Source organism: Salmo trutta, chromosome 39 (assembly GCF_901001165.1).
Source record: "Salmo trutta chromosome 39, fSalTru1.1, whole genome shotgun sequence".
In the NCBI taxonomy this organism is placed as follows: domain Eukaryota; kingdom Metazoa; phylum Chordata; class Actinopteri; order Salmoniformes; family Salmonidae; genus Salmo; species Salmo trutta.
This window is the reverse complement of record NC_042995.1, coordinates 13,452,200-13,476,116: the sequence shown is the minus strand read 5'-3', so window position 1 is coordinate 13,476,116 and position 23,917 is coordinate 13,452,200. Positions and strand designations below refer to the sequence as shown.

General features: G+C 44.4%; 2 protein-coding genes across 4 annotated transcripts in view; one reads left to right on the top strand and one right to left on the bottom strand.

Moving 5' to 3' along the window:
• The first annotated feature begins 1,258 nt into the window (after positions 1–1,258).
• On the top strand, positions 1,259–13,068 carry LOC115179176 (calsequestrin-2). Its single transcript, XM_029740534.1, has 11 exons — positions 1,259–1,780; positions 5,665–5,749; positions 7,406–7,506; positions 9,892–10,000; positions 10,723–10,796; positions 10,914–11,044; positions 11,385–11,430; positions 11,532–11,586; positions 11,909–12,009; positions 12,128–12,202; positions 12,379–13,068. The coding sequence occupies exons 1-11, from the start codon at positions 1,544–1,546 to the stop codon at positions 12,592–12,594; spliced, it is 1,230 nt and encodes a 409-aa protein (XP_029596394.1). The 5' UTR covers positions 1,259–1,543; the 3' UTR covers positions 12,595–13,068.
• A 5,238-nt stretch (positions 13,069–18,306) lies between these two features.
• LOC115179835 (vang-like protein 1) overlaps positions 18,307–23,917 on the bottom strand; it is a 53,249-nt gene continuing 47,638 nt past the window's right edge. For all 3 annotated transcript variants that reach the window (XM_029741661.1, XM_029741663.1, XM_029741662.1), the window contains exons 8-9: positions 21,703–21,937; positions 18,307–21,451 (exon numbers count right to left, since the gene is read on the bottom strand). In XM_029741661.1, the coding sequence (XP_029597521.1) occupies positions 21,191–21,451; positions 21,703–21,937 (496 nt within the window). In that variant the 3' untranslated portion in view covers positions 18,307–21,190. The remainder of the gene's footprint in view (positions 21,452–21,702; positions 21,938–23,917) is intronic.

Genomic DNA, 23,917 nt, shown 5'->3' with positions numbered 1-23,917 from the left:
CCTAACTCCTAACCATAATTCCTAGCCAACTAGCTTACGATAGCCACAACAAATTGGGATTCGAAACATATTATACAAATTGCATTTCGGAAGATATCATACGAAATGGATGATGGACATCCACAAATTAATACATACCATAGGAAACGTAACATATACTACTTGGCGGGAGACAGATTTCCTTTTACTATGTTACATGTAGCTCTGAGTCCAGGTTGGTTCTGTACATTGCTTCTTTTTGTTTCAATGTAAAGAGGCCTCAATCTGCTGCTCATTGGATTTGAATTTGATCAAACACAAAACGTATTCAATCATAGTTATGTACACACCCTCGTTCAATGCTGTTAGTCCGCCTGACAAATATAGGACACAGACATTACATTTGTAAACTTTTCTCTCATGTCTTCATTGGCATTGTAAGTGTTATTTTGGCCCTCTATCCGGCCGTGGAGCTACATTACACAATGAACAAATCAGTATTCAGTACGCTCATCTGCACCATGGTAACACACTGTTAGTCTGGGTACCAGTCTGTTAAGATATCATTCCACTCCTTGCCATATGACACAGAGTACAAGGATTGGAATGTTAGCTAAACACACTGTGGCTTCCTTAGCACAAACAGTGGCTTGTGTGAGGGCAATGATTACATTTCCTTCACATTGTAGATCAGGCTTTATACCTATTATTCTTTAAACCCTCTACTGTATTAGGATAACATGCATGCTGTAACAGCACTTCGCATTACTGAAAACACACTCATTCCAAAAATAATGGTGAACCCTCTCACTCCAGATCCACTTCTCTCCTCTGACCCACATCCCAACTCCTTGGCTATTCCCCCGACAGCTAGAGAGATGTTTCATCATGTCAGGCGCTGATAGAGAGACAGTGGAAACCCCCTGGGGTTCTCCTATCTATCTATCTGTCCTCTTTTCTGCAGCCCAACAGTTATTTTAAGCCCAGAAACAATTGGCCTCATAAAGAGGCCCCGAAAGTGCGATAGAGAGGGGGTCACTTGCTATTTTATTGTGAGCTTTCCACTCTGCCAAACTCCCCGGATTCACTTTTGGGGACTTACTTTTTCAACAACAGTGTGAGGCAGGCAAGGAAGAGAAAGAGAGAGAGCAAAGGAAAGAGAGAGAACGAGGAAGGGAAAGCGAGAGAGAGAGAGAAAGAAAGAGAACTAGAGAGAGAGAGAAAGAGAACTAGAGAGTCAGGAAGAGAGAGAGAGAAAGAGAGAGAGAGTGAGAAGGAAAGAGAGAGAACGAGGAAGGGAAAAAGAGAGAGAGAGGCAGAAGAGAGAGTGAGGAAGAGAGAGAGGAAGAGAGAGTGAAAGAATACAACTAGAGCTGGAGACTTTAGGGCGAACAACAATTCTTCTCTTGCTTGTTATTTCCAAAACCTCTTTTACTGGTGCAAATTGATGGCTAGTACTGGCTACTACCCATTGAAGGCTCAAGGGTTCTAGTTCTGTATAGTTTCCCCTGCTTCTTCCAGTTCCTACTCATTGTCCATTAGTGGGTATTTCCCTCTAAGAAGCATGCAGCTCCTCTGGCTGTCCCTATTGCCCTGTCTGTACCTGGCCTCCCTGTGCTCTGCAGAGCAGGGACTGGAGTTCCCCAGCTTTGACGGGAAGGACCGCGTTCTGCACATCAACGAACGCAACTACAAGAAGGCTCTGAAGAGGTTTGACATGCTGTGCCTACTCTACCATGAACCGCAGCCGGCTCACAAAGGCAGGCAGAAGCAGCTTCAGATGACTGAGCTTGTGCTGGAGGTAAGAGGGGAAAGAGGAGATGAGGTGAGAGTGGAGGAGAGAGAGGGGGGAAGTAGTGCAGGGATGTTCAGATGCTATAGGTCAGCCAACAGTCCTTGTCTGAGGGTCAGTGCTATCCGGGATACTTGGGATGTCCCTACCCCCCATTGAAGTTGAAATTTAAAATGGTTAAGGAAGGATTAGGTTATGGTTATGGTTAAGGTAAAGGTTTAGGGTAGATATGTTCCAAGGATCCCGGATAGTAAATGTTTCCTGGTAAGCAAGGTCAATAAGGTTGTGAATAGGATTATGGGATTATTATTCGACCCCAAGACAAAATGTGTAGAGCACAGAGAAAAGGTCATTTTAACAGATGAGGATGGGGACATGTAGAGCTTTAAGGCTTAATGGTAATCACAGTGAATTTATACATTTCATTTGATAATTGACATGGAAGATATATTACACATCCTAGTTCCTTAGATACGTCTTCGTAAAAGCACCTGTTTGTTCCCAAGGTCAGCATCGTCTTTCCATAACATTCAAGCTGGTTGATTTACATGTCTTCGCTCGCTGAAGTTAACCGTCTGTCACTTCAACTCCGGTGACATCATAAATAGAGTTGACATCTTTATGCGCCACCAGGACATTTTAAATGAGGATTGCTGGACACTGTGTGGACAAGGGAAATAAGTTCTGTGCCTGGACAGCTGCTATATGACCATATCTTTGTAAAACTAAGATTTGATGTCAGAGATTAGTCAAAGCCAAATGTTTAGCCAAATGGCACCTCAATCACACATACCTTTCAGTCACTTACACTGAAGCTTATCTGTTACAACATGTCATGAGAAAGAACAGACTAAAACTAGAATAATATCTTATTTCCCTTTTCCATACTTGATAAACGTGTCAAACTCATTCCACGGAGGGCCGAGTGTCTGCGGGTTTTTGCTCCACCCTTGTTCTTGATTGATGATTTAAGGTCACTAATTAGTAAGGAACTCCCCTCACCTGGTTGTCTAGGTCTTAATTGAAAGGAAAAAACAAAAATCCTTAGACACTCGGCCCTCCGTGGAATGAGTTTGACACCCCTGGGCTAAAGAGGGAACTCTATGGGTTATATTGCTGTAATTTGTCAAAGGTGGAGTCTTATATCTCCCTCACTAACTTTAAGCAACAGCCCATCTGTAAATAGCCCACCCAACTACCTCATCCCCATATTGTTATTTATTTTTTGCTCCTTTGCACCCCAGTATCTCTACTTGCACATCCATCTTCTGCACATCTATCACTCCAGTGTTTAATTGCTAAATTGTAATTATTTCGCCACTATGGCCTATTTATTGCCTTACCTCCCTAATCTTACTACATTTGCACACATTGTATATAGACTTTTCTATTGTGTTATTGACTGTACATTTGTTTATCCCATGTGTAACTCTGTGTTGTTTGTGTCGCACTGCTTTGCTTTATCTTGGCCAGGTTGCAGTTGTAAATGAGAACTTGTTCTCAACTGGCCTATCTGGTTAAATAAAGGTGAAATAAAAAAAATGAAAAAGGTTGATGGGTAGTTTCAGAGAGAGCATTACCCGGTTTCTCTTGTAGAACAGAGCAATATCATACCATCAGGATGTGATGATTATGTGTATTCCCATGTTGATTCCCCCAATGTCCCAGGACTGTTTCTAGGTCAGCTTATAATTATAGTTTATTCAGTGCATTCTGAAATTATTCAGAACCATGGACTTTTTCCACTTTTCGTTACATTACAGTCTTATTCTAAAATGGATTCAATTACAAATGTTCAATCAACACACAATACCCCATAACGACAAAGTGAAAACAGGTTTTTAGAAATTTTTGCTCATTTATTAAAAATTAAAAACAGAAATACCTTATTTACATAAGTATTCAGACCCTTTGCTATGAGACTCGAACTTGAGCTCAGGTGCATCCTGTTTCCATTGATCATCCTTGAGATGTTTCTACAACTTGATTGGAGTCCATCTGTGGTAAATTCAATTGATAGGACATGATTTGGAAAGGCACACAAGGTCCCATAGTTGGTCCCATAGTTGACAGTGCATGTCAGAGCAAAAACCAAGGGCATTGAAATATTTGATATTGATTTATACACTTTGTTCTGTTGGAATTTAGAATTCCCTAATCAAAGCTTTTGTCCGTAGAGCGCTGAGACAGTATTGTGTCGAGGCACAGATCTGGGGAAGGGTACCAAACACTTTTTGCAGCATTGAAGGTCCCCAAGAACACAGTGGCCTCCATCATTCTTAACTGGAAAACGTTTGGAACCACCAAGAGCAATAGGGGGAGAAGGGCCTTGGTCAGGGAGGTGACCAAGAACCTGATGGTCACTCTGAGTTCCTCTGTGGAGATGGGATAGCCTTCCAGAAGGTCAACCATCTCTGCAGCACCCCACCCATCAGGCCTTTATATCGTAGAGTGGCCAGACGGAAGCCACTCCTCAGTGAAGGCATATGACAGCCCGCTTGGAGTTTGCCAAAAGGCACCTAAATGACTCTCAGACCATGAGACACAAGATTCTCTGGTCTGATGAAACCAAGATTGAAATCTTTGGCTTGAATGCCAAGCGTCACGCCTGGAGGACACCTGACACCATCCCTACGGTGAAGCATGGTGGTGGCAGCATCATGCTGTGGGGATGTTTTTCAGCGGCAGGGACTGGAGGGCTAGTCAGGATCGAGGGAAAGATGAACGGAGCAAAGTACAGAGATCCTTGATGAAAACCTGCTCCAGAGCGCTCAGGACCTCAGACTGGGGTGAAGGTTCACCTTCCAACAGGACAACGACCCTAAGCACACAGCCAAGACAATGCAGGAATGGCTTGGTCTCTGAATGTCCTTGAGTGGTCCAGCCAAAGCCCAGACTTGAACCCGATTGAACTATTTTCAGGTCTCTGGAGAGACCTGAAAATAGCTATGCAGCGACGCACCTCATCCAACCTAACTTAGCTTGAGAGGATCTGCAGAGAAGAATGGGAGAAATTCCCCAAATACAGGTGTGCCAAGCTTGTAGCGTCATACCCAAGAAGACTCGAGGCTGTAATCGCTGCCTAAGGTGGTTTAACAAAGTACTGAGTAAAGGGTCTGAATACTTATGTAAATGTGTTTTTCAGTTTTTTTCAGTTTAATACATTTGGAAAAATGTGTAATCCTGTTTTTGCTTTGTCATTATGGGGTATTGTGTGTAGATTGATGAGGGAAAACAACTATTTAATCCATTTTAGAATAAGGCTGTAACCTAACAAAATGTGGACAAAGATAAGGGTTCTGAATACTTTCCGAATGCACTGTAACTACTTATTTGGCTCAGAATACATGAACTAATTAATGAAAGAGGCCCCACTGCTTCTTGTGACAATATAGATGCATACTAAACAGTAGCTTAACTATTTGCAAACATCTGTTTTTCAAAAAGTTAGAAGTACCCACCCCAGTCACAACAAAAGGACCTGAGTCAAACTCCACTTTAGCCCTCTGCAGTGCAGTGGTAGTTTGGAGGCCTTTGTTCCTCTCTGAGGAAGTGTTCTCTGAACAGTAAACAGTGCTGACACTTACAAAGGAGTTTCTCCCACAGTCAGTCCACAGGGTGCTCTCCTCTAGAACCTTGGTGATCAAAGCTGTATAGACAAAGACAGCACTGGCTGCAGTTGCTAGCCCAAATTCCAAGCATCAGGGAGAGAGGAAGTTGAGCTTGAAAGCAGGTTATATATTTCTATTTCCCACAGTGGACTAATGCAATGCTGAATTTGTCTAATGATTGAGGTGGATCATAAGGAAATAAGTGCCCACAACACATTGTTGCTACGTTGTTGAAATACCAAGTTGGCTGATGACAAATGTTGTGTCTTGCTAAATCCTCAGCTGACTGCACAGGTCCTGGAGGACAAGGACATTGGCTTTGGGATGGTCGACTCTCAGAAAGATGCCAAAGTTGCCAAGAAACTGGGTACGTCATAATTTGTCATAAACTCAGCAAAAAAAGGAACGTCCCTTTTTCAGGACCCTGTCTTTCAAAGATAATTCGTAAAAAGCCAAATAACTTCACAGATCTTCAATGTAAAGGGTTTAAACACTGTTTCCCATGCTTGTTCAATGAACCATAAACAATTAACGAACATGCACCTGTGGAACGGTTGTTAAGACACTAACAGCTTACAGACGGTAGGCAATTAAGGTCACAGTTATGAAAACTTAGGACACTAAAGAGGCCTTTCTACTGACTCTGAAAAACACCAAAAGAAATATGCCCAGGGTCCCTGCTCATCTGCGTGAATGTACCTTAGGCATGCTGCAAGGAGGCATGAGGACTGCAGATGTGGCCAGGGAAATAAATTGCAATGTCCGTACTGTGAGACGCCTAAGACAGCGCTACAGGGAGACAAGACGGACAGCTGATCATCCTCGCAGTGGCAGACCACGTGTAACAACACCTGCACAGGATCGGTACATCCGAACATCACACCTGCGGGACAGGTACAGGATGGCAACAACAACTGCCCGAGTTACACCAGGAACGCACAATCCCTCCATCAGTGCTCAGACTGTCCGCAATAGGCTGAGAGAGGCTGGACTGAGGGCTTATAGGCCTGTTGTAAGGCAGGTCCTCACCAGACAGCACCGGCAGCAACGTCGCCCATGGGCACAAACCCACCGTCGCTGGACCAGACAGGACTGGCAAAAAGTGCTCTTCTCTGACGAGTCGTGGTTTTGTCTCACCAGGGGTGATGGTTGGATTCGCGCTGATTGTCGAAGGAATGAGCGTTACACCGAGGCCTGTACTCTGGAGCGGGATCGATTTGGTGGTGGAGGGTCTGTCATGGTCTGGGGCGGTGTGTCACAGCATCATCGGACTTAGCTTGTTGTCATTGCAGGCAATCTCAGCGCTGTGTGTTACAGGGAAGACATCCTCCTCCCTCATGTGGTACCCTTCCTGCAGGCTCATCCTGACATGACCCTCCAGCATGACAATGCCACCAGCCATACTGCTCGTTCTGTGCGTGATTTCCTGCAAGACAGGAATTTCAGTGTTTTGCCATGGCCAGCAAATAGCCCGGATCTCAATCCCATTAAGCACGTCTGGGACCTGTTGGATCGGAGGGTGAGGGCTAGGGCCATTCCCCCCAGAAATGTCTGGTAACTTGCAGGTGCCTTGGTGGAAGAGTGGGGTAACATCTCGCAGCAAGAACTGGCAAATCTGGTGCAGTCCATGAGGAGGAGATGCACTGCAGTACTTAATGCAGCTGGTGGCCACACCAGATACTGACTGTTACTTTTGATTTTAACCAGGGACACATTATTCCATTTCTGTTAGTTACGTCTGTGGAACTTGTTCAGTTTATGTCTCAGTTGTTGAATCTTATGTTCATACAAATAAGAGGACATTTCTTTTTTTGCTGAGTTTATATTCTTGGTCAGGTCATATGGTCAGGCAAATCCCTGGTCACAAAACATGAATAGGGAACAAGGCTTCTGAACTAATCTTTTACATCAAAAATATCAAAATACCATAACCTCTACAAAATAGGTATTTGTCAAGGCTTGTTTTCCAGTTGGCAATCAGTCAACAATGCTTCCTGAATCCTCCTTTCCTCTGGGCTCTCAGGTTTGGAGGAGGAGGGCAGTCTGTACATCTTCAAGGACGACCGTGTGATCGAGTTTGACGGGGAATTCTCAGCAGACACCCTGGTGGAATTCCTGTTGGATGTGAGTAGGATCATTAGGGGAGGGAAGAGGGAGGTGAGAGGGATGTGGGAGGTAGGAGAGAGAGGGAAGAGGGAGGTAGGAGAGAGAGGGAGGTAGGAGAGAGAGGAGAGAGGGAGGTGGAAGAGAGAGGGAAGAGGGAGGTAGGGGAGAGAGGGAGGTGGAAGAGAGAGGGAAGAGGGAGGTAGGAGAGAGAGGGAAGAGGGAGGTAGGGGAGAGAGGGAAGAGGGAGGTGGGACATGGGACATGGGAGAGAGAGGTAAGAGGGAGGTGGAAGAGAGAGGGAAGAGGGAGGTGGGACATGAGAGGGAAGAGGGAGGTAGGAGAGAGAGGGAAGAGGGAGGTAGGAGAGAGAGGGAGGTGGAAGAGAGAGGGAAGAGGGAGGTAGGAGAGAGAGGGAAGAGGGAGGTAGGAGAGAGAGGGAGGTGGAAGAGAGAGGGAAGAGGGAGGTGGGAGAGAGGGAAGTGGGAGGTAGGAGAGAGAGGGAAGAGGGAGATAGGGGAGAGAGGGAGGTGGAAGAGAGAGGGAAGAGGGAGGTAGGGGAGAGAGGGAAGAGGGAGGTGGGACATGGGACATGGGAGAGAGAGGTAAGAGGGAGGTGGAAGAGAGAGGGAAGAGGGAGGTGGGACAGGGAAGAGGGAGGTAGGAGAGAGAGGGAAGAGGGAGGTGGGACATGAGAGGGAAGAGGGAGGTAGGAGAGAGAGGGAAGAGGGAGGTAGGAGAGAGAGGGAGGTGGAAGAGAGAGGGAAGAGGGAGGTAGGAGAGAGAGGGAAGAGGGAGGTAGGAGAGAGAGGGAGGTGGAAGAGAGAGGGAAGAGGGAGGTGGGAGAGAGGGAAGTGGGAGGTAGGAGAGAGAGGGAAGAGGGAGGTAGGGGAGAGTGGGAGGTAGGAGAGAGAGGGAAGAGGGAGATAGGGGAGAGAGGGAGGTGGAAGAGAGAGGGAAGAGGGAGGTAGGGGAGAGAGGGAAGAGGGAGGTGGGACATGGGACATGGGAGAGAGAGGTAAGAGGGAGGTGGAAGAGAGAGGGAAGAGGGAGGTGGGACAGGGAAGAGGGAGGTAGGAGAGAGAGGGAAGAGGGAGGTGGGACATGAGAGGGAAGAGGGAGGTAGGAGAGAGAGGGAAGAGGGAGGTAGGAGAGAGAGGGAGGTGGAAGAGAGAGGGAAGAGGGAGGTAGGAGAGAGAGGGAAGAGGGAGGTAGGAGAGAGAGGGAGGTGGAAGAGAGAGGGAAGAGGGAGGTGGGAGAGAGGGAAGTGGGAGGTAGGAGAGAGAGGGAAGAGGGAGGTAGGGGAGAGAGGGAGGTGAAAGAGAGAGGGAAGAGGGAGGTAGGAGAGAGAGGGAAGAGGGAAGTAGGGGAGAGAGGGAAGAGGGAGGTGGGACATGGGACATGGGAGAGAGAGGTAAGAGGGAGGTGGAAGAGAGAGGGAAGAGGGAGGTGGGACAGGGAAGAGGGAGGTAGGAGAGAGAGGGAAGAGGGAGGTGGGACATGTGAGAGAGAGGGAAGAGGGAGGTAGGAGAGAGAGGGAAGAGGGAGGTAGGAGAGAGAGGGAGGTGGAAGAGAGAGGGAAGAGGGAGGTGGGACAGGGAAGAGGGAGGTAGGAGAGAGAGGGAAGAGGGAGGTGGGACATGTGAGAGAGAGGGAAGAGGGAGGTAGGAGAGAAAGGGAAGAGGGAGGTAGGAGAGAGAGGGAGGTGGAAGAGAGAGGGAAGAGGGAGGTAGGAGAGAGAGGGAAGAGGGAGGTAGGAGAGAGAGGGAAGAGGGAGGTAGGGGAGAGAGGGAGGTGGAAGAGAGAGGGAAGAGGGAGGTAGGAGAGAGAGGGAAGAGGGAGGTAGGGGAGAGAGGGAAGAGGGAGGTGGGACATGGGACATGGGAGAGAGGTAAGAGGGAGGTGGAAGAGGGAGGTGGGACAGGGAAGAGGGAGGTAGGAGAGAGAGGGAAGAGGGAGGTGGGACATGTGAGAGAGAGGGAAGAGGGAGATGGAAGAGGGAGGTGGGACATGGGAGAGAGAGGTAAGAGGGAGGTGGAAGAGGGAGGGAAAGGGGAGTTGGGACATGGGAGAGAGAGGTAATGCAAGGCTCAGCGGGAGAACAGTAAGTCCTCTCCCCCTTGTCTTTCCTGGGAAAATAAGCAGAGTTAGTGTTTAAAGAGATGTTGTAATTGGTAAATACAGCTGGTGGTGTAGAGTTTGAAGGGAGTAGAGAGCAAACATGATGAATTAATAGAAGATAAACGCAAGGAGTAAACTTCTGTTGCTCATGTACAGCACAAGCAATGCTTTTTGCCTGGTACAAGTGGCAACTTTTCTGTTATTAAAGGCAACTCACTCATCACAGCCCACTCTCTCCCACTGTGTTAATGAATGGACATGCTGTTGTGCTGCTCTGCCCCCTAGGTGTTGGAGGACCCAGTGGAGCTCATCAGTAATCCCATGGAACTGAGGGCCTTTGAGAGGATGGAGGAAGACATACGCCTCATTGGTTACTTCAAGGGAGAGGACTCATGTGAGTCTGTGTATGCCAAAGCATGCATTATGAGATGCCCTGTTCACACGAGTCAAACAAGTGAATTGTGTGAAGAACTGTTGGGAGTGAGAAATTGTCCCTTGCTTTAAGGTGCACTCGTCTCAGTGTGGTTTCATACTTCAGCTGTCCTAATCAGCCCCCTTAAAGTCTCCCTGCTGTTCCTGCCCAATACTCCCCAGAAGCTCACTACTCCACATAGGACCTAATAGAGGCAAATAGCCATTAAGCCAGCTGCTAAAAAGACACTTTGTTCTGGGCTGATCTACACTCCTTCTTGCCTCCTGAGAGGCTTTTAATAGTTTCTAGTTCTCTGTCTAATAGGTCGAGAGCAATTATAGACAGTGCTGCTCCAAAGAAGAAACAGAGAAACGAGAGAAGGGAAGATAAAATCTCATATTTGACAAAGGCGTGATGCAGCTTTTATTAGGAAAAATCCTATTTCGGAGAGAAGATTGTAGGTCCTACGGCCGTGACCTTAGGGCTTATTGAGAGGATAGCCTGGCGCCTCAGAAGCTGGATGTAAAATGGTTCTGTTACTGAGGAGGAGGGAGAGAGATTACGCTGGGAAATTGAAATTGAATGTCAACCCTTGTTTTCCTGATCACATAGCTTTCTGAAGGAAGATGAGTTTTGAATGCAATCCTACCAAACTGTAATCTCTTTCTTTCTCTCTCTCTCTTCCTCTTCTTCCATTCTATCAGACTACAAGGCGTTCCAGGAGGCCTCAGAGCGGTTTCAGCCCTACATCAAGTTCTTCGCCACATTCGACAAAGCTGTAAGTACAGTACACTCCACAAACCTGAATCAAGTCAAACCTGTGTGAGTGTAGACAGCACCTAGGTCCGTTTCTACACAACTTCAGTGATGGCTAAGTATGTGTGTTGTGACGCAGACGGCGAAGCACCTTTCTCTGAAGATGAACGAGGTAAACTTCTATGAGCCCTTCATGGAGGAACCAGCCATCCTCCCTGGCAGGCAACTCTCAGAGATGGAGATAGTGGAGTTTGTCCACCAACACAAAAGGTAACCCGAAAAAAAGATGTCATTTTAGGGCTCGAACACACCAGTAGCGTTTGCCTCCCGAGAGTGAACCGTGTGCAAACCGATTTTACATTTAGAATTGCGTGAAAATGTTGACAGACTTCACTGAACGATCGGTAGATGAACAGGAGATCCACATTGAATGCGATGTGTGCCACCCTTTAGTTCTGTGGGTCTAACTTCTCCCGTTGGTGCAGATGGATCATTAGAATCCAGTCATTTTTCATATCATCACTGTTATTCTTCCTGATCTCATACGGATGACCCGGTTTACCGTTGGATATTCTTGAAATGTTGTGTGGCTGCGGTCTGTCTTCCGCAGGGCGACTCTGAGAAAGTTGCGTGCAGAGGACATGTTTGAGACATGGGTGAGTTACCTACAGTATTACTGTACCTCTCCCTGAGAAAAGGGAATTATACTGGTGGTATTATATGTGTACCCTTTACAAATTCAATGTCCCTTTCCCAGGAGGATAACCTGGATGGGATCCACATTGTAGCCTTTGCTGAGGAGGAAGACCCTGGTTTGTTGATCTTTATTTTCTCATTTGTAAAGTTGGACTCCTTAATGGTGAAACTGAAACGTCCGTTTGGGATGTTACAACAACAAAGATGTTACTGAAAACAACAGATACACCCCCGATAGAACAGCAGAATATGTACTGCAGTTTTTCGACACGCCTCTCCTCCATTTGGCCACAAAACAAAAACAATAACAAAGGTGCTGGGGGCGGACAGTGGCGCTGTTTCCCCTAATGCGGATTCCATATTTAATACAGTACATGGGTAAGGACACAAATGGGTGCGTACAAATATCTCTAAGCTGTCCATCTGTGATTTCTCCAGATGGTTATGAGTTCCTGGAGATCCTGAAAGACGTGGCCAGAGACAACACCAACAACCCTGAGCTCAGTATAGTGTGGATAGACCCTGATGACTTCCCACTGGTATGACCTCTGACCCCACACACACCATCATACTGTATATGATGACCTGTTTCATCTGGTGTGCTTGTTCAGCTTTATAAATTGCACCAATGCCTTTGTGTCTGTCTCCCCGGTCCAGCTGACCACATACTGGGAGAAGACCTTCAAGGTGAACCTGTTTAAGCCTCAGATTGGAGTTGTGAACGTGACAGACGTAAGTTGAGCACTCCTTTAACTTCAGTTGTGTTCCACCTGTTGGTTCAACGTAATGGTAAGATAACACCTGTGGACATCTCGTTACAATACAATCTGTATGACCTCTTGAGCTGAAGACAAAATTGAATTGGATGAGGTGGCCAGTGGTTGAACTTTGACCCCCCACTGTGGCAGGCGGACAGTGTCTGGCTGGACATGTCCAACGATGAAGACCTGCCCACAGCTGAGGAGCTGGAGGACTGGATCGAAGACGTGCTGTCTGGGAAGGTCAACACTGAGGATGACGATGATGTGAAGGACGATTATGACGGGGTTGACAGGGAGGATGGGCACCATGGTGACGATCACGAGGATCACGGAGACTATGATGACCATGATGACAGTGACTAACCTGCAGTCCAGCAGAGATTGCATGTTTTATTGAACAGTCTGGTATTTTATCTTGCATTTTCATGGAAATTGTAGGGTGAAATGGTAGTTGCATGAGAATGATCTAATAGTAAACGCTTGGTTTCTGTGGGATTTATTTAAATATGTACATGTATAGCCTTTACTACTTGATACCAGGTAGTTATCTGTAGTGTTCAGTTCTTTGTACTAGAAGCACTAAAATAACCAATTGTTACCATGCAATTTCTTAGCCCATAGCAGGTAAATACTTAACTAGACTGTGAAATAAACTGCAACACCAGTACATCATAGAATGACTTTGTACATTTTCTAAATAAAAGCTAAAGCTTCTTTATGGCGGAGGATTGTAAAGGTAAAGGTTCTTATGAGACCAGGTTGTGTTGTCTTGATTCCATAAATACTTGATTGTATAATGATGTGATAGTGCATGAATAAATGTAATGCAACCTAAAAGGTTTTGGGTATGTGTATGTGTGTGTGATGTGTGTGTACCAGTGGAGGCTGGTGGGAGGAGCTATAAGAGGACGGACTCATTGTAATGGCTGGAATGGAATTAATGAAACGGTATCAAATATATAGAAACCACGTTTGACTCCGTTCCATTGCTGCCATTCCAGCCATTACAATGAGCCAGTCCTCCTATAACTCCCCCCCCACCAGCCTCCACTGGTGTGTACATGCAGTGGTGTAAAATACTTTAGTAAAAATACTAAAAGTACTACTTAAGTACTTGACTATTTATATTTTTGACAACTTTTACTTCACTACATTCCTAAAGAAAATGTTGTTTTTACATTTTCCCTGACACCCAAAAGTACTGGTTACATTTTAAATTCTTAGCAGGACAGGAAAATGGTCCAATTCACACACTTATCAAGAGAACATACCTGGTCATTCCTACTGCCTCTGATCTGGCGGACTCACAAAACACACATGCTTAATTTGTAAATGATGTCTGAGTGTGCCCCTGGCTATCCGTAAATTTAAAAAACAAGAAAATGGTTGTTTGGTTTGCTTAATAAGGAATTTGAAATTATTTATATTTTTACTTCAACTTTTGATACTTAAGTATATTTAAAAACAAATTATTTTAGACTTTTACTCAAGTAGTATTTTACTGGGTGATTTTCACTTTTACTTCAGTCATTTTCTATTAAGGTATCTTTACTTCTACTTAAGTATGACAACTGGGTACTTTTCCACCTGTGTGCGTGTGAGAGAGAGAGAACTTCCGGCCTGTCATTACAGAGGCTCCTGGGTGGTACAGTGGTCTAAGGCACTGCATCTCAGTGCAAGAGGCATCACTGCAGTACCAGGTTCAAATCCAGGCTGCATCACATCTGGCCATGATGGGCGGCACACAATTGGCCAAGCATTGTCCGGGGTAGGCCATCATTGTAAATAAGAATTTGTTTTTAACTAGTTAAATAAAGGCTAAATAAAAAAATTAGCAAATACTGAGGTCCTCTCTGGCTATACACTTCACTATGAATTATTCAAACCGTTCTGAATAATGCAACATCATTAGTCCTTCTAATGCAGGGTGGGAAGCACAGGCAGCCCACCCCACAACTGCAACCACACACACTTAACATACACACACTCTGGGTGAATCGGTGTTACTAGGTATAAATGAATAATGAGCGATTCAGTTAAAATCACCCCCCTCCAGCTACTCATATGCTGTGGTATGCAGACGGTATGTTTGGATTATGGCAAAATGCATACATATGCCATGCTATGGCTGAAGGGATGTGGTGGAGGAGCTAAGAGGTTATATCCGCAGGAGACAGGACAGATGACTGCATGTTCTCCCTGCACCAAGGGAACCAGGGAATGAAAACACTTAAGACCAGAATGACTGTGTGAATTACGGTTGTGGCTTATTGATACCCGTGTCACGAGTCACGACAAAACGTGATGTTTAACATGAATAATGGCCGAAGTAAATGCAAAGAGCGGCTGGCATGTAGTTCAGGGGTTGGGTTATTCAGTGACAAGCTCCATGGAAGATGGGATTAAGAAAGGGTTTGGTCGAGAAGGGATACAGCTTTTGTTAAAATTGACTTTTCGGAGCTGGTTTAGGAGAACTTACGCAGCAGGTTAGGAGAATTAGGTTAATGTTAGGAAAAGGGTTAGGTTTTTTTATTTTAGGGTTAGCTAGAATCATTTCTAGACATGGCCCTAAGAAAGAGGATAAGTGTAGGTAGAGAATGAGGCCCGGGATGGAGATGACCTCTGTCAGCTCAACAGTGTGGCCCTAACACTTGTTCATTTTTTGTGGGGGACTTAGAGGGAGGTTTATTGCAGGTACAAAATCAAAGAAAAAGAGACGATTGATTGAGGGGGAGAGTTACAGTGCCTTCGGGAAGTATTCAGACCCTTTGACTTTTCCCACATTTTGTTACGTTACAGCCTTATTCTAAACTGGATAAAATAAAACCAATTCCTCAGCAATCTACACACAATACCCCATAATGACAAAGCAAAAACAGGTTCAGAAATAGCTTATTTACATAAGTATTAAGCCCCTTTGCTATGAAACTCGAAATTGAGCTCAGGTGCATCCTGTTTCCATTGATCATCCTTGAGATGTTTCTACACCTTGATTGGAATCCACCTGTGGTAAATTCAATTGATTGGACATGATTTAGAAAAGCACACACCTGTCTATATAAGGTCCCACAGCAGACAGTGCATGTCAGAGCAAAAACCAAGCGATGAGGTTGAAAAAAATTGTCCGTAGAGCTCCGAGACAGGATTGTGTCGATGCACAGATCTGGGGAAGGGTAGCAAAACATTTCTGCAGCATTGAAGGTCCGCAAGAACACAGTGGCCTCCATCATTCTTAAATTGAAGATGTTTGGAACCGCAAAGACTCTTCCTAGAGCTGGCCACCTAGCCAAACTGAGAAAACAGGGGAGAAGGGCCTTGGTCAGGGAGGTGACCAAGAACCTGATGGTCACTCTGACAGAGCTCTAGAGTTCCTCTGTGGAGATGAGAGAATGCCAAGCGTCACACCTGGAGGAAACCTGGCATCCTCCCTACGGTGAAGCATGGTGGTGGTAGCATCATGCTGTGGGGATGTTTTTCAGCGGCAGGGACTGGGAGACTAGTCATGATCGAGGCAAAGATGAATGGAGTAAAGTACAGAGAGATCCTTGATGAAAACCTGCTCCAGGGCGCTCAGGACCTCAGATTTGGGGAAAAGGTTCACCTTTCAACAGGACAATGACACTAAGCACTCAGCCAAGACAATGCAGGAGTGGCTTCGGGACAAGTCTCTGAATGTCCTTGAGTGGCCCAGCCAGAGCCCGGACTTGAACCCGATTGAATATCTCTGGAGAGACCTGAAAATAGCTGTGCAGCAATGCTCCCCATCCAACCTGACAGAGCTTGAGAGGATCTGCAGAGAAGAATGGGAGAAACCTGCCAAATACAGGTGTGCCAAGCTTGTAGCGTCATACCCAAGAAGACTCGAGGCTGTAATCACTGCCTAAGGTGGTTTAACAAAGTACTGAGTAAAGGGTCTGAATACTTATGTAAATGTGTTATTTTTGCTAATTTCCCCAAAAAACAAAAAAAAACTGTCTAAACCTATTTTTGCTTTGTCACAATTTAATCCATATTAGAATAAGGCTGTAATGTAACAAAATGTGGAAAAAGTCAAGGGTTCTGAATACTTTCCGAAGGCACTGTATGTGCACCTGCCACTATTAGAGCACATTTAAAGGCCCAGTGCAATCAAAAATGTAATTTCCTGTGTTTTATATACATTTCCACATGAGGTTGGAATAATACAGTGAAATTGTGAAAATGAGGCTATTTTAGTGTAAACGCTACTTGAAAAGACCACCTGAAATTTCAACCTGTTTTGGTGGGATGCAGTAAATTATATAGTTAAAGAAGTTGGCTTTTTTACAACCAACTCTCAATGCATGTAATTGTAATGTTTCAGATTGTTTTGGGTGATTTCACTTTTTTTTTTGAAACTTACCCCAAGCAACAATTCACTTCCTCATCATCGTTGTGCAGTACGGGGCCTCTAAAAAAACATGAACAAATGCTCCAAAAACACCAATATGTAATTTTAGAAACGGAAACGCTCTCAGTATCGTGATGCAGGTGTTTAGATATTGTACACGTTAAATTGTCATTCTGAACATTATCCATAACGTTATATTCCATGCGATGCATTTTATGCAACGTTTCCCCTACCCAGCTGTTCCATTCTCCGTGTAGCCTCCTGCTGGAATGGAAGGAGAGATATCGCTCGAGTCGCAACAAAACGGAATATAATGTTGCAATTAAAGTTCAAAATGTTTTTGGAGCCTTTGTTCGTGTTTTTTCAGAGCCCCCATACTGCGACGAGGAAGTGAATCGCTTCTTGATGTACTTTTCTCAAAAACAAGTGAAATCGCAAAAAAGTGTCTGGACCCTTCTATAACATGGAATTTACATAAAAAATAGATTTTGTTGTGAAAAAGCAAACTTCTCATTTAATAGACCAATAAGAAAGAGTTTCAAACCTCTGCCAATAACAGCCAATTCTGTTTTCCCCTCCCCTCTCAGACCACTCCCAGATAGTCCCAGCTACAGTAAATTCTTGCTTGAGAAATTGCCCTTTGCTGTTTGTTTCTTTTCGACCATTTTAATTGAAAATAATCAGAGTAAGGTACTTAATTGTTACTCAGAAATGATTTGATATTGTGATAAAAACAGCTGCATTGGACCTTTCAGTATGTATTCCTGATGTGTTTCAGAGTCAAGCTCCTTGGTCAGGAGAGCTTCGTCAGACTCTGTGAGCACAGGGTAGTACTTTAGATCTGCCCTACCCAGAACTGATCTTGTTCAGCAGAGCCCAAAGCCCAAAAGGCCTGGCTCAGAGCAGGCTGTGAGAACAAAATACCACTGATCTCTCCTCCCTGCTTCAGTCGGTCTGCACACAGCCAGGCCAGCACACATCACCAAGTCATTACAAAACCAAACGAGGAAAAGTATGAGAAAAAAAACATTCCATTTAGATGCAAATGCTTCTCGTTTCCTCTCCACACTGACAATGTATCTCTGTGGCTCTTCTGGAGAGCGAAGGAGAAGCGAGGGTTAAACCGGTGATAGATGAGTAGTGACAGGTGGGACCGCAGCTAGTTTTCGGGGGATGAGGTCGCGTGCGTCGCCGCTGCACACATTAATTTACCCACAAAGCTGTGTGGCGCCCCACTGAGAGCCTGACAGCAAGCCAATTACTATGGGCACCATGACAACAACCAGCCAGCCCCAAAAAGCTGACATTTGGTTCATATAGCAGGATCAAACTGTTAATGGGTGATGACAGAGCAGAATGTTTAAAAATGGGGTTTGACAGTTAATAGGTCATAACACACTGTGGTACTTGTGGGTAGTCTGGCTGCACTGTATTCATTTATAAAGTAGTGGAACTCTAGTCTGGACAATTATACACACTGACAGCTCCTTATTGAGCCTTCACAGAAGAGGCAACAAGTAATGGTCATTTCACTTTCTATGCCTGGGTGACAGTCAATACAAGAGATTTCTTAGTACCAACGGCACTCACTGATGTGTCACATATAACTACCCCAGGACCACAGACATGCCTAGGATATAGTTGTATGGTCCCCAAAAAATATCCTTTCACTGGAATGCTTGAAAAACAGTCCTTCTTAGAGCCAGTTAACAAATGTTCATACAAATGTTTATTTTACACAAATGCCTATGTTATATAGTGAAATTGACACATTGGTTATAATGCGTTGTCAGATCATTAAAAAGCAGAGGTCTACAGTATGGGTGCAACCTGGCTAACCTTTAGCCAACCTGGCAGTAACAGCACAAACAGATCTGTGAACAGGCCAGCAAACCATGACAGAGGTCAATACCCAGGTTAGCATTTATTGGGATGACTCCTGTACTGGAGGCAGCTCTACAGAGTGGTCACTAGCTGCCACAGGCACAAAGGCATGATCTTAACCACACTGCTAACACTAACCTTAAATTAAGAACAAAAAGCAATTTTTTGTTTTTATGAATTTTTGCCATACAGACAATTTGACTTTGCCACTGGCACATCTAGCAGAAATCGCTCAGTTCTGCCTCCAGGGCAAGACTAATCCCAATAAACGTCAATCTGTGGTCAATACAGGGAAGGCTGAGCATGTGATAAGGGAATGGCATATGCACACGCTTAGCTACATAAATACATACAGTGTAAAGACAAAGTCCATCAATTATGGGTACAAAAGACTCCCGGTGCTATAAGTATAAAAATATGTTTGTTTTCATGACGAGTGAGAAAAGAGAATTGCATTTCCAAGTGGCTTTTATGAGCCACATGCTGATCGTTAAAAATGGTTTGTGTATAACCTTACACGGCACCATGCGTTTGTTTGTGAATGTGTGAAAATGTGTCTGCAGCCAACAGCAACCCCTTGCCAGACCAAAGTCTGACACCTTCTGGTTTGTCTGCCAGGGGGCGCTGACAGACAGTTTTGTATTCCATGAATGACATGCAGAGCTGTAATAACGTGGAGGACCTCTACAAGCCAGAAGTCCATTCTACATGGGGATTTATGAGATCTTAAGTAGATAGGATCCTGATCACCTCTGAAATAACTCATCCTGGATGGATCTCAATCTGCCACCCACATTCACTAGGGGAGAATATAGGATTCTGATGTCATGATGGATTTTTATGTTCATCCTTTTTAAATAAGGAACAGATTCAAAGCCATCGGGTCCCCAGATTCACGGCTCAACATGATATCTCGCTTGATGACATTGTAATAGAAGACTAATCAGACGGGTGAGTTACAAGGGAGGCTCCTTCACCCCCTCATACCGTACTCACCATCTCATACCGTACTCACCATCTCATACCATACTCACCATCTCAAGAGGCGATTAGCTTAATTAACCGCTTAGACATTCAATGGTAATAACTACAGAATAGAGTTCTGCGTACAAGGTACACAGGCAGATTGAGGCTGTGGTCCAAATCAGTGTCATACGTTAGTTGTATCTGTGCATCTTCTCTCCTGGAGTGCTCTATCATGCAAAGGAAGCGTGATAGAAGTGAAAGCCTGAACCCCGAGAAGAGATATCGCTTTATAAAAAGGTAATTGTTAGTTTCAGCAAATACAGGGTCCTTAATGGGCACGTTATCAAAATATGACTACACTGGGAAGTGGGACCATCCTATGAAAAAAATGTAAAAGTGGAACGAGACAGCAGAACATCTCCAAAATCCATTACAGAAGCTGTAAATATTGACTTACATCAGCAATCAGGATCCTATGGGATTCCTAATATGGAATAATACTTTGGGTTTTAAACGTTTGAAGAGCTCTGCTTTACAAACCAGCCATGAGTGTATAATGGTATGTTGAAAATGCTACATATGCTAATTTGGGATATGGATGGACCATTCTGAGCCCGTGTTGACAGTAGTACTTATAAAATAACATAGTCCTGTATAGTACAGAATAACCTGTTACAGAGAGAGAGTTGGCTTGTAGACGAGATGTACTGCAGTATAACATGCTGTTGCATTGCTACATTGCGCCTGGGAAAGTGCTGCTGTATGCATAAGCCGTACTACAGTACATACTTTGAGGTCTAAAAATATAGATTTTTTTTCGCAGATCCCCGGGAGATTTAAGGACTTCAGCCTTGGGGGTAATTGTAAAATTGGCATTGAATTTGAATTTCTATTTAACATCACCAATAACAGCTTAAACAAGGGTTTTGTTTAAATCAGAACAACAATGAATGCTACCGATATTCATTTCTTGCTCTGTACACCCACAGATCAGTATATAAGGAAATGGGAGGGAGATTGACCCAGTACGCATAGACTTAAACAGCATTATATCACAATGTGTTTATACATAATCAATATACAGATATAGAGAACATGTGCATGTAACGTAAAAAATGTAAATTAAGTAGCTATAGTTTCAGAACAGCAGACAGGCCTGAGACGCTGGTGTTAAAAGATACATTTTGTCCAGAAGTTAAATAGTGGCAGTTCACCATCTGTAGTGGTTTGGCTGAGGGGGAATGAAGGAATGTCCATGGCAACAGTAGTGTCATTTGACTCTTTGGTGAGATGTCAAAATGGCCGTCCCCCTCCTCCTTCGGTCTCCACTTTCTGTCTGGAGTCATGGAATTAAAACAATTCCTTGTCTTGAGCTCTGCATCGGTCTTTCAGAGGTGGAACAAGCGATTGTGTTCATAGACATTGACACATATGCAGTTGTGTGCACACATTGTTCATCTACAGTTCCATCTCCACAGAGTCCAGTTCAATCTTCTGTGTGTGCATGCAAGACAAGTCAAATTCATCACCGGTGTATATTTTTTAAAACATTTGTTTTATATTAACTCATAAACCAGGCAAACCATAGATAAAAAGGATCATATATCCAACATGTGTAACATATATATTCATATATAATATAAAAATCCTAAAATAAAATAAAACTGCAAACCCAAAATAAAACCATTTTGAAAACAAAACTAAAAAAAGGTGTGTGGTGGTAAAAACAGTTGTCCAGTTCTACACAGAGGTCTCTGACTGTAGCCGCAGGACGAACTTGTGCGACTTGGGGTCGATGAACTCCTCTGAAAGCTGGATGTAGGGGATCCTTTTGGCCGTCACCACCAGGCTGAAGTCTATGCACTTGAGGAGGAAGATGGCGCCCTCCTTGAGGCCGCTGGTGACCGACGCCTCGCTGACCAGAGTCCACTGCCGGGCCAGCCAGCGCTCGCGGCCGTACTGCAAGGTGGGCCCGGGGGTCAGGTAACTCTCCAGGAAGGCCTATGAGGAGAGGAGTTAGCACTTTTCCAATAACATAATTATTTGTTACTACTATACAAGTAAGGTGCCACTCAAAGGAGTTGGTCAAAACCAGTGGGGGATGATGTCACCTTAAGTTGGTGGACGGGCTCTTTGAAATGGCTAGAATGGAATGGAATGAAACATCAAACTATTCCATTCCAGCCATTACAATCCGCTTGTCCTCCAATTTCTCCTCCCACCAGCCTCCACTGATCAGAACACTTGGTCACCTTGGGCGTCATGTTGTTGGTGATGCAGAAGGCCAGGTGCTGCTGGATGCTCTCCATGCTGTGGCAGTGCTGCTGCCTGGTGGTGCGGAGATACTTCTGCAGGGAGCGGGCCATGGAGGGGAAGATGGCCTGGGCGGCCTCGCGGGGGTCCATCACGTCCCCAGGGGCTTTCTTCTGCTCCTCCTCCTGCATGCGCTTAATGTGTGTGAAGGCCTCCTCTACCGCCACCACCAGTCTAGGAGGGCGCAATGTGGTTGTTCAGCGCAATGTGGTTGTTCAGCACACAATGGAGTGTATACTTCTACTACAGGGGCTTTGGAAACATCTAAAAAGGCTTTACATGGCATAGGAGTAACTACAAAAATATATCGAAGTAAAACAATTACCTGCACTTGTCTTTTCCTACTGGCCTTGAATTAGCTGATAACTGCAGTACCAGTCAAATGTTTGGACACACATACTAATTGAAGGGTTTTTCTTTATTTTTACAATTTTCTACGTTGTACAATAATAGTGAAGACATCAAAACTATGAAATAACACATATATGGAAGCATGTAGTAACCAAAAAAATCTAAATATATTTTATATTTGAGATTCTTCAAAGTAGCCACCCTTTGCCTTGATGACAGTTTTGCACACTCTTGGCATTCTCTCAACCAGCTTCAAGAGGTAGTCACCTGGAAAGCATTTCAATTAACAGGTGTGCCTTGCTAAAAGTTACTTTGTGTAATTTCTTTCCTTCTTAATGCGTTTGATCCAATCAGTTGTGTTGTGACAGGGTAGAGGTGGTATACAGAAGATAGTCCTATTTGGTAAAAGACCAAGTCCATATTATCGAAAGAACAGCTCAAATAAGCAAAGAGAAACAACAGTCCATCATTACTTTAAGACATGAAGGTCAGTCAATCCGGAAAATGTCAAGAACTTTGGACGTTTCTTCAAGTGCAGTCGCAAAAACCATCAAGCGCTATGATGAAACTGGCTCTGCTACAGAGGATAAGTTTATTTGAGTTACCAGCCTCAGAAATTGCAGCCCAAATAAATGCTTCACAGAGTTCAAGTAACAGACACATCTCAACATCAACTGTTCAGAGGAGACTGCGTGAATCAGGCCTTCATGGTCCAATTGCTGCAGAGACCACTACTAAATGACACCAATAAGAAGAGGAGACTTGCTTGGGCCAAGAAACACGAGCAGTGGACATTAGACCGGTGGAAATCTGTCCTTTGGTCCAAATTTGAGATTTTTTTGTTGTTGATCTTTGTGAGACACATTGTAGGTGAATTCCACATGTGTGGTTTCCACCGTGAAGCATGGAGGTGGTGGTGTGATGGTGCTTTGCTGGTGACACTCGCTGTGATTTATTTAGAATTCAAGGCACACTTAACCAGCATGGCTACCACAGCATTCTGCAGCGATATGCAATCCCATCTGGTTAGCGCTTAATGGGACTATCATTTGTTTTTCAACAGGACAATGACCCAACACACCTCCCGGCTGTGTAAGGGCTATTTGACCAAGAAGGAGAGGGATGGATTGCTGCATTAGATGACCTGGCCTCCACAATCACCCTACCTCAACCCAATTGAGATGGTTTGGGATGAGTTGGACTGCAGAGTGAAGGAAAATCAACCAACAAGTGCTCAGCATATGTGGGAACTCCTTCAAGACTGTTCAAAAAGCATTCCAGGTGAAGCTGGAATGAGAGAATGCCAAGAGTGTGCAAAGCTGTCATCAAGGCATCAAGGCATAGGTTGCTACTTTGAAGAATCTAAAATATAATTTGATTTGCTTAACACTTTTTTGGTTACTACATGATTCCATATGTGTTACTTCATAGTTTTGATGTCTTCACTACTATTCTACAATATAGAAAATAGTACAAATAAAGAAAAACCCTTGAATGAGTAGGTGTGTCCAAACCTTTGACTGGTACTTTATTTAGGGAAAACTTTTACTACAACTGTGTCTCACATAGCTATCTTAAGATGAATGCACTAATTATAAGTTGCTCTGGATAAGAGCGTCTGCTTAGTGATTCAAATGTAAATGTAATCTAATATCAAACCAAAGAGATGAGACATACTTTAGTATCTGTTTGTTTGGTATGTTCAAAAGGCTCCTTTACCACAAATACGTACAAAAACAATCCCCATATGTCCTTCCATTCATTTACCAAACAGCCGAAAACCCCCCCCCAAACCCGTCTCTC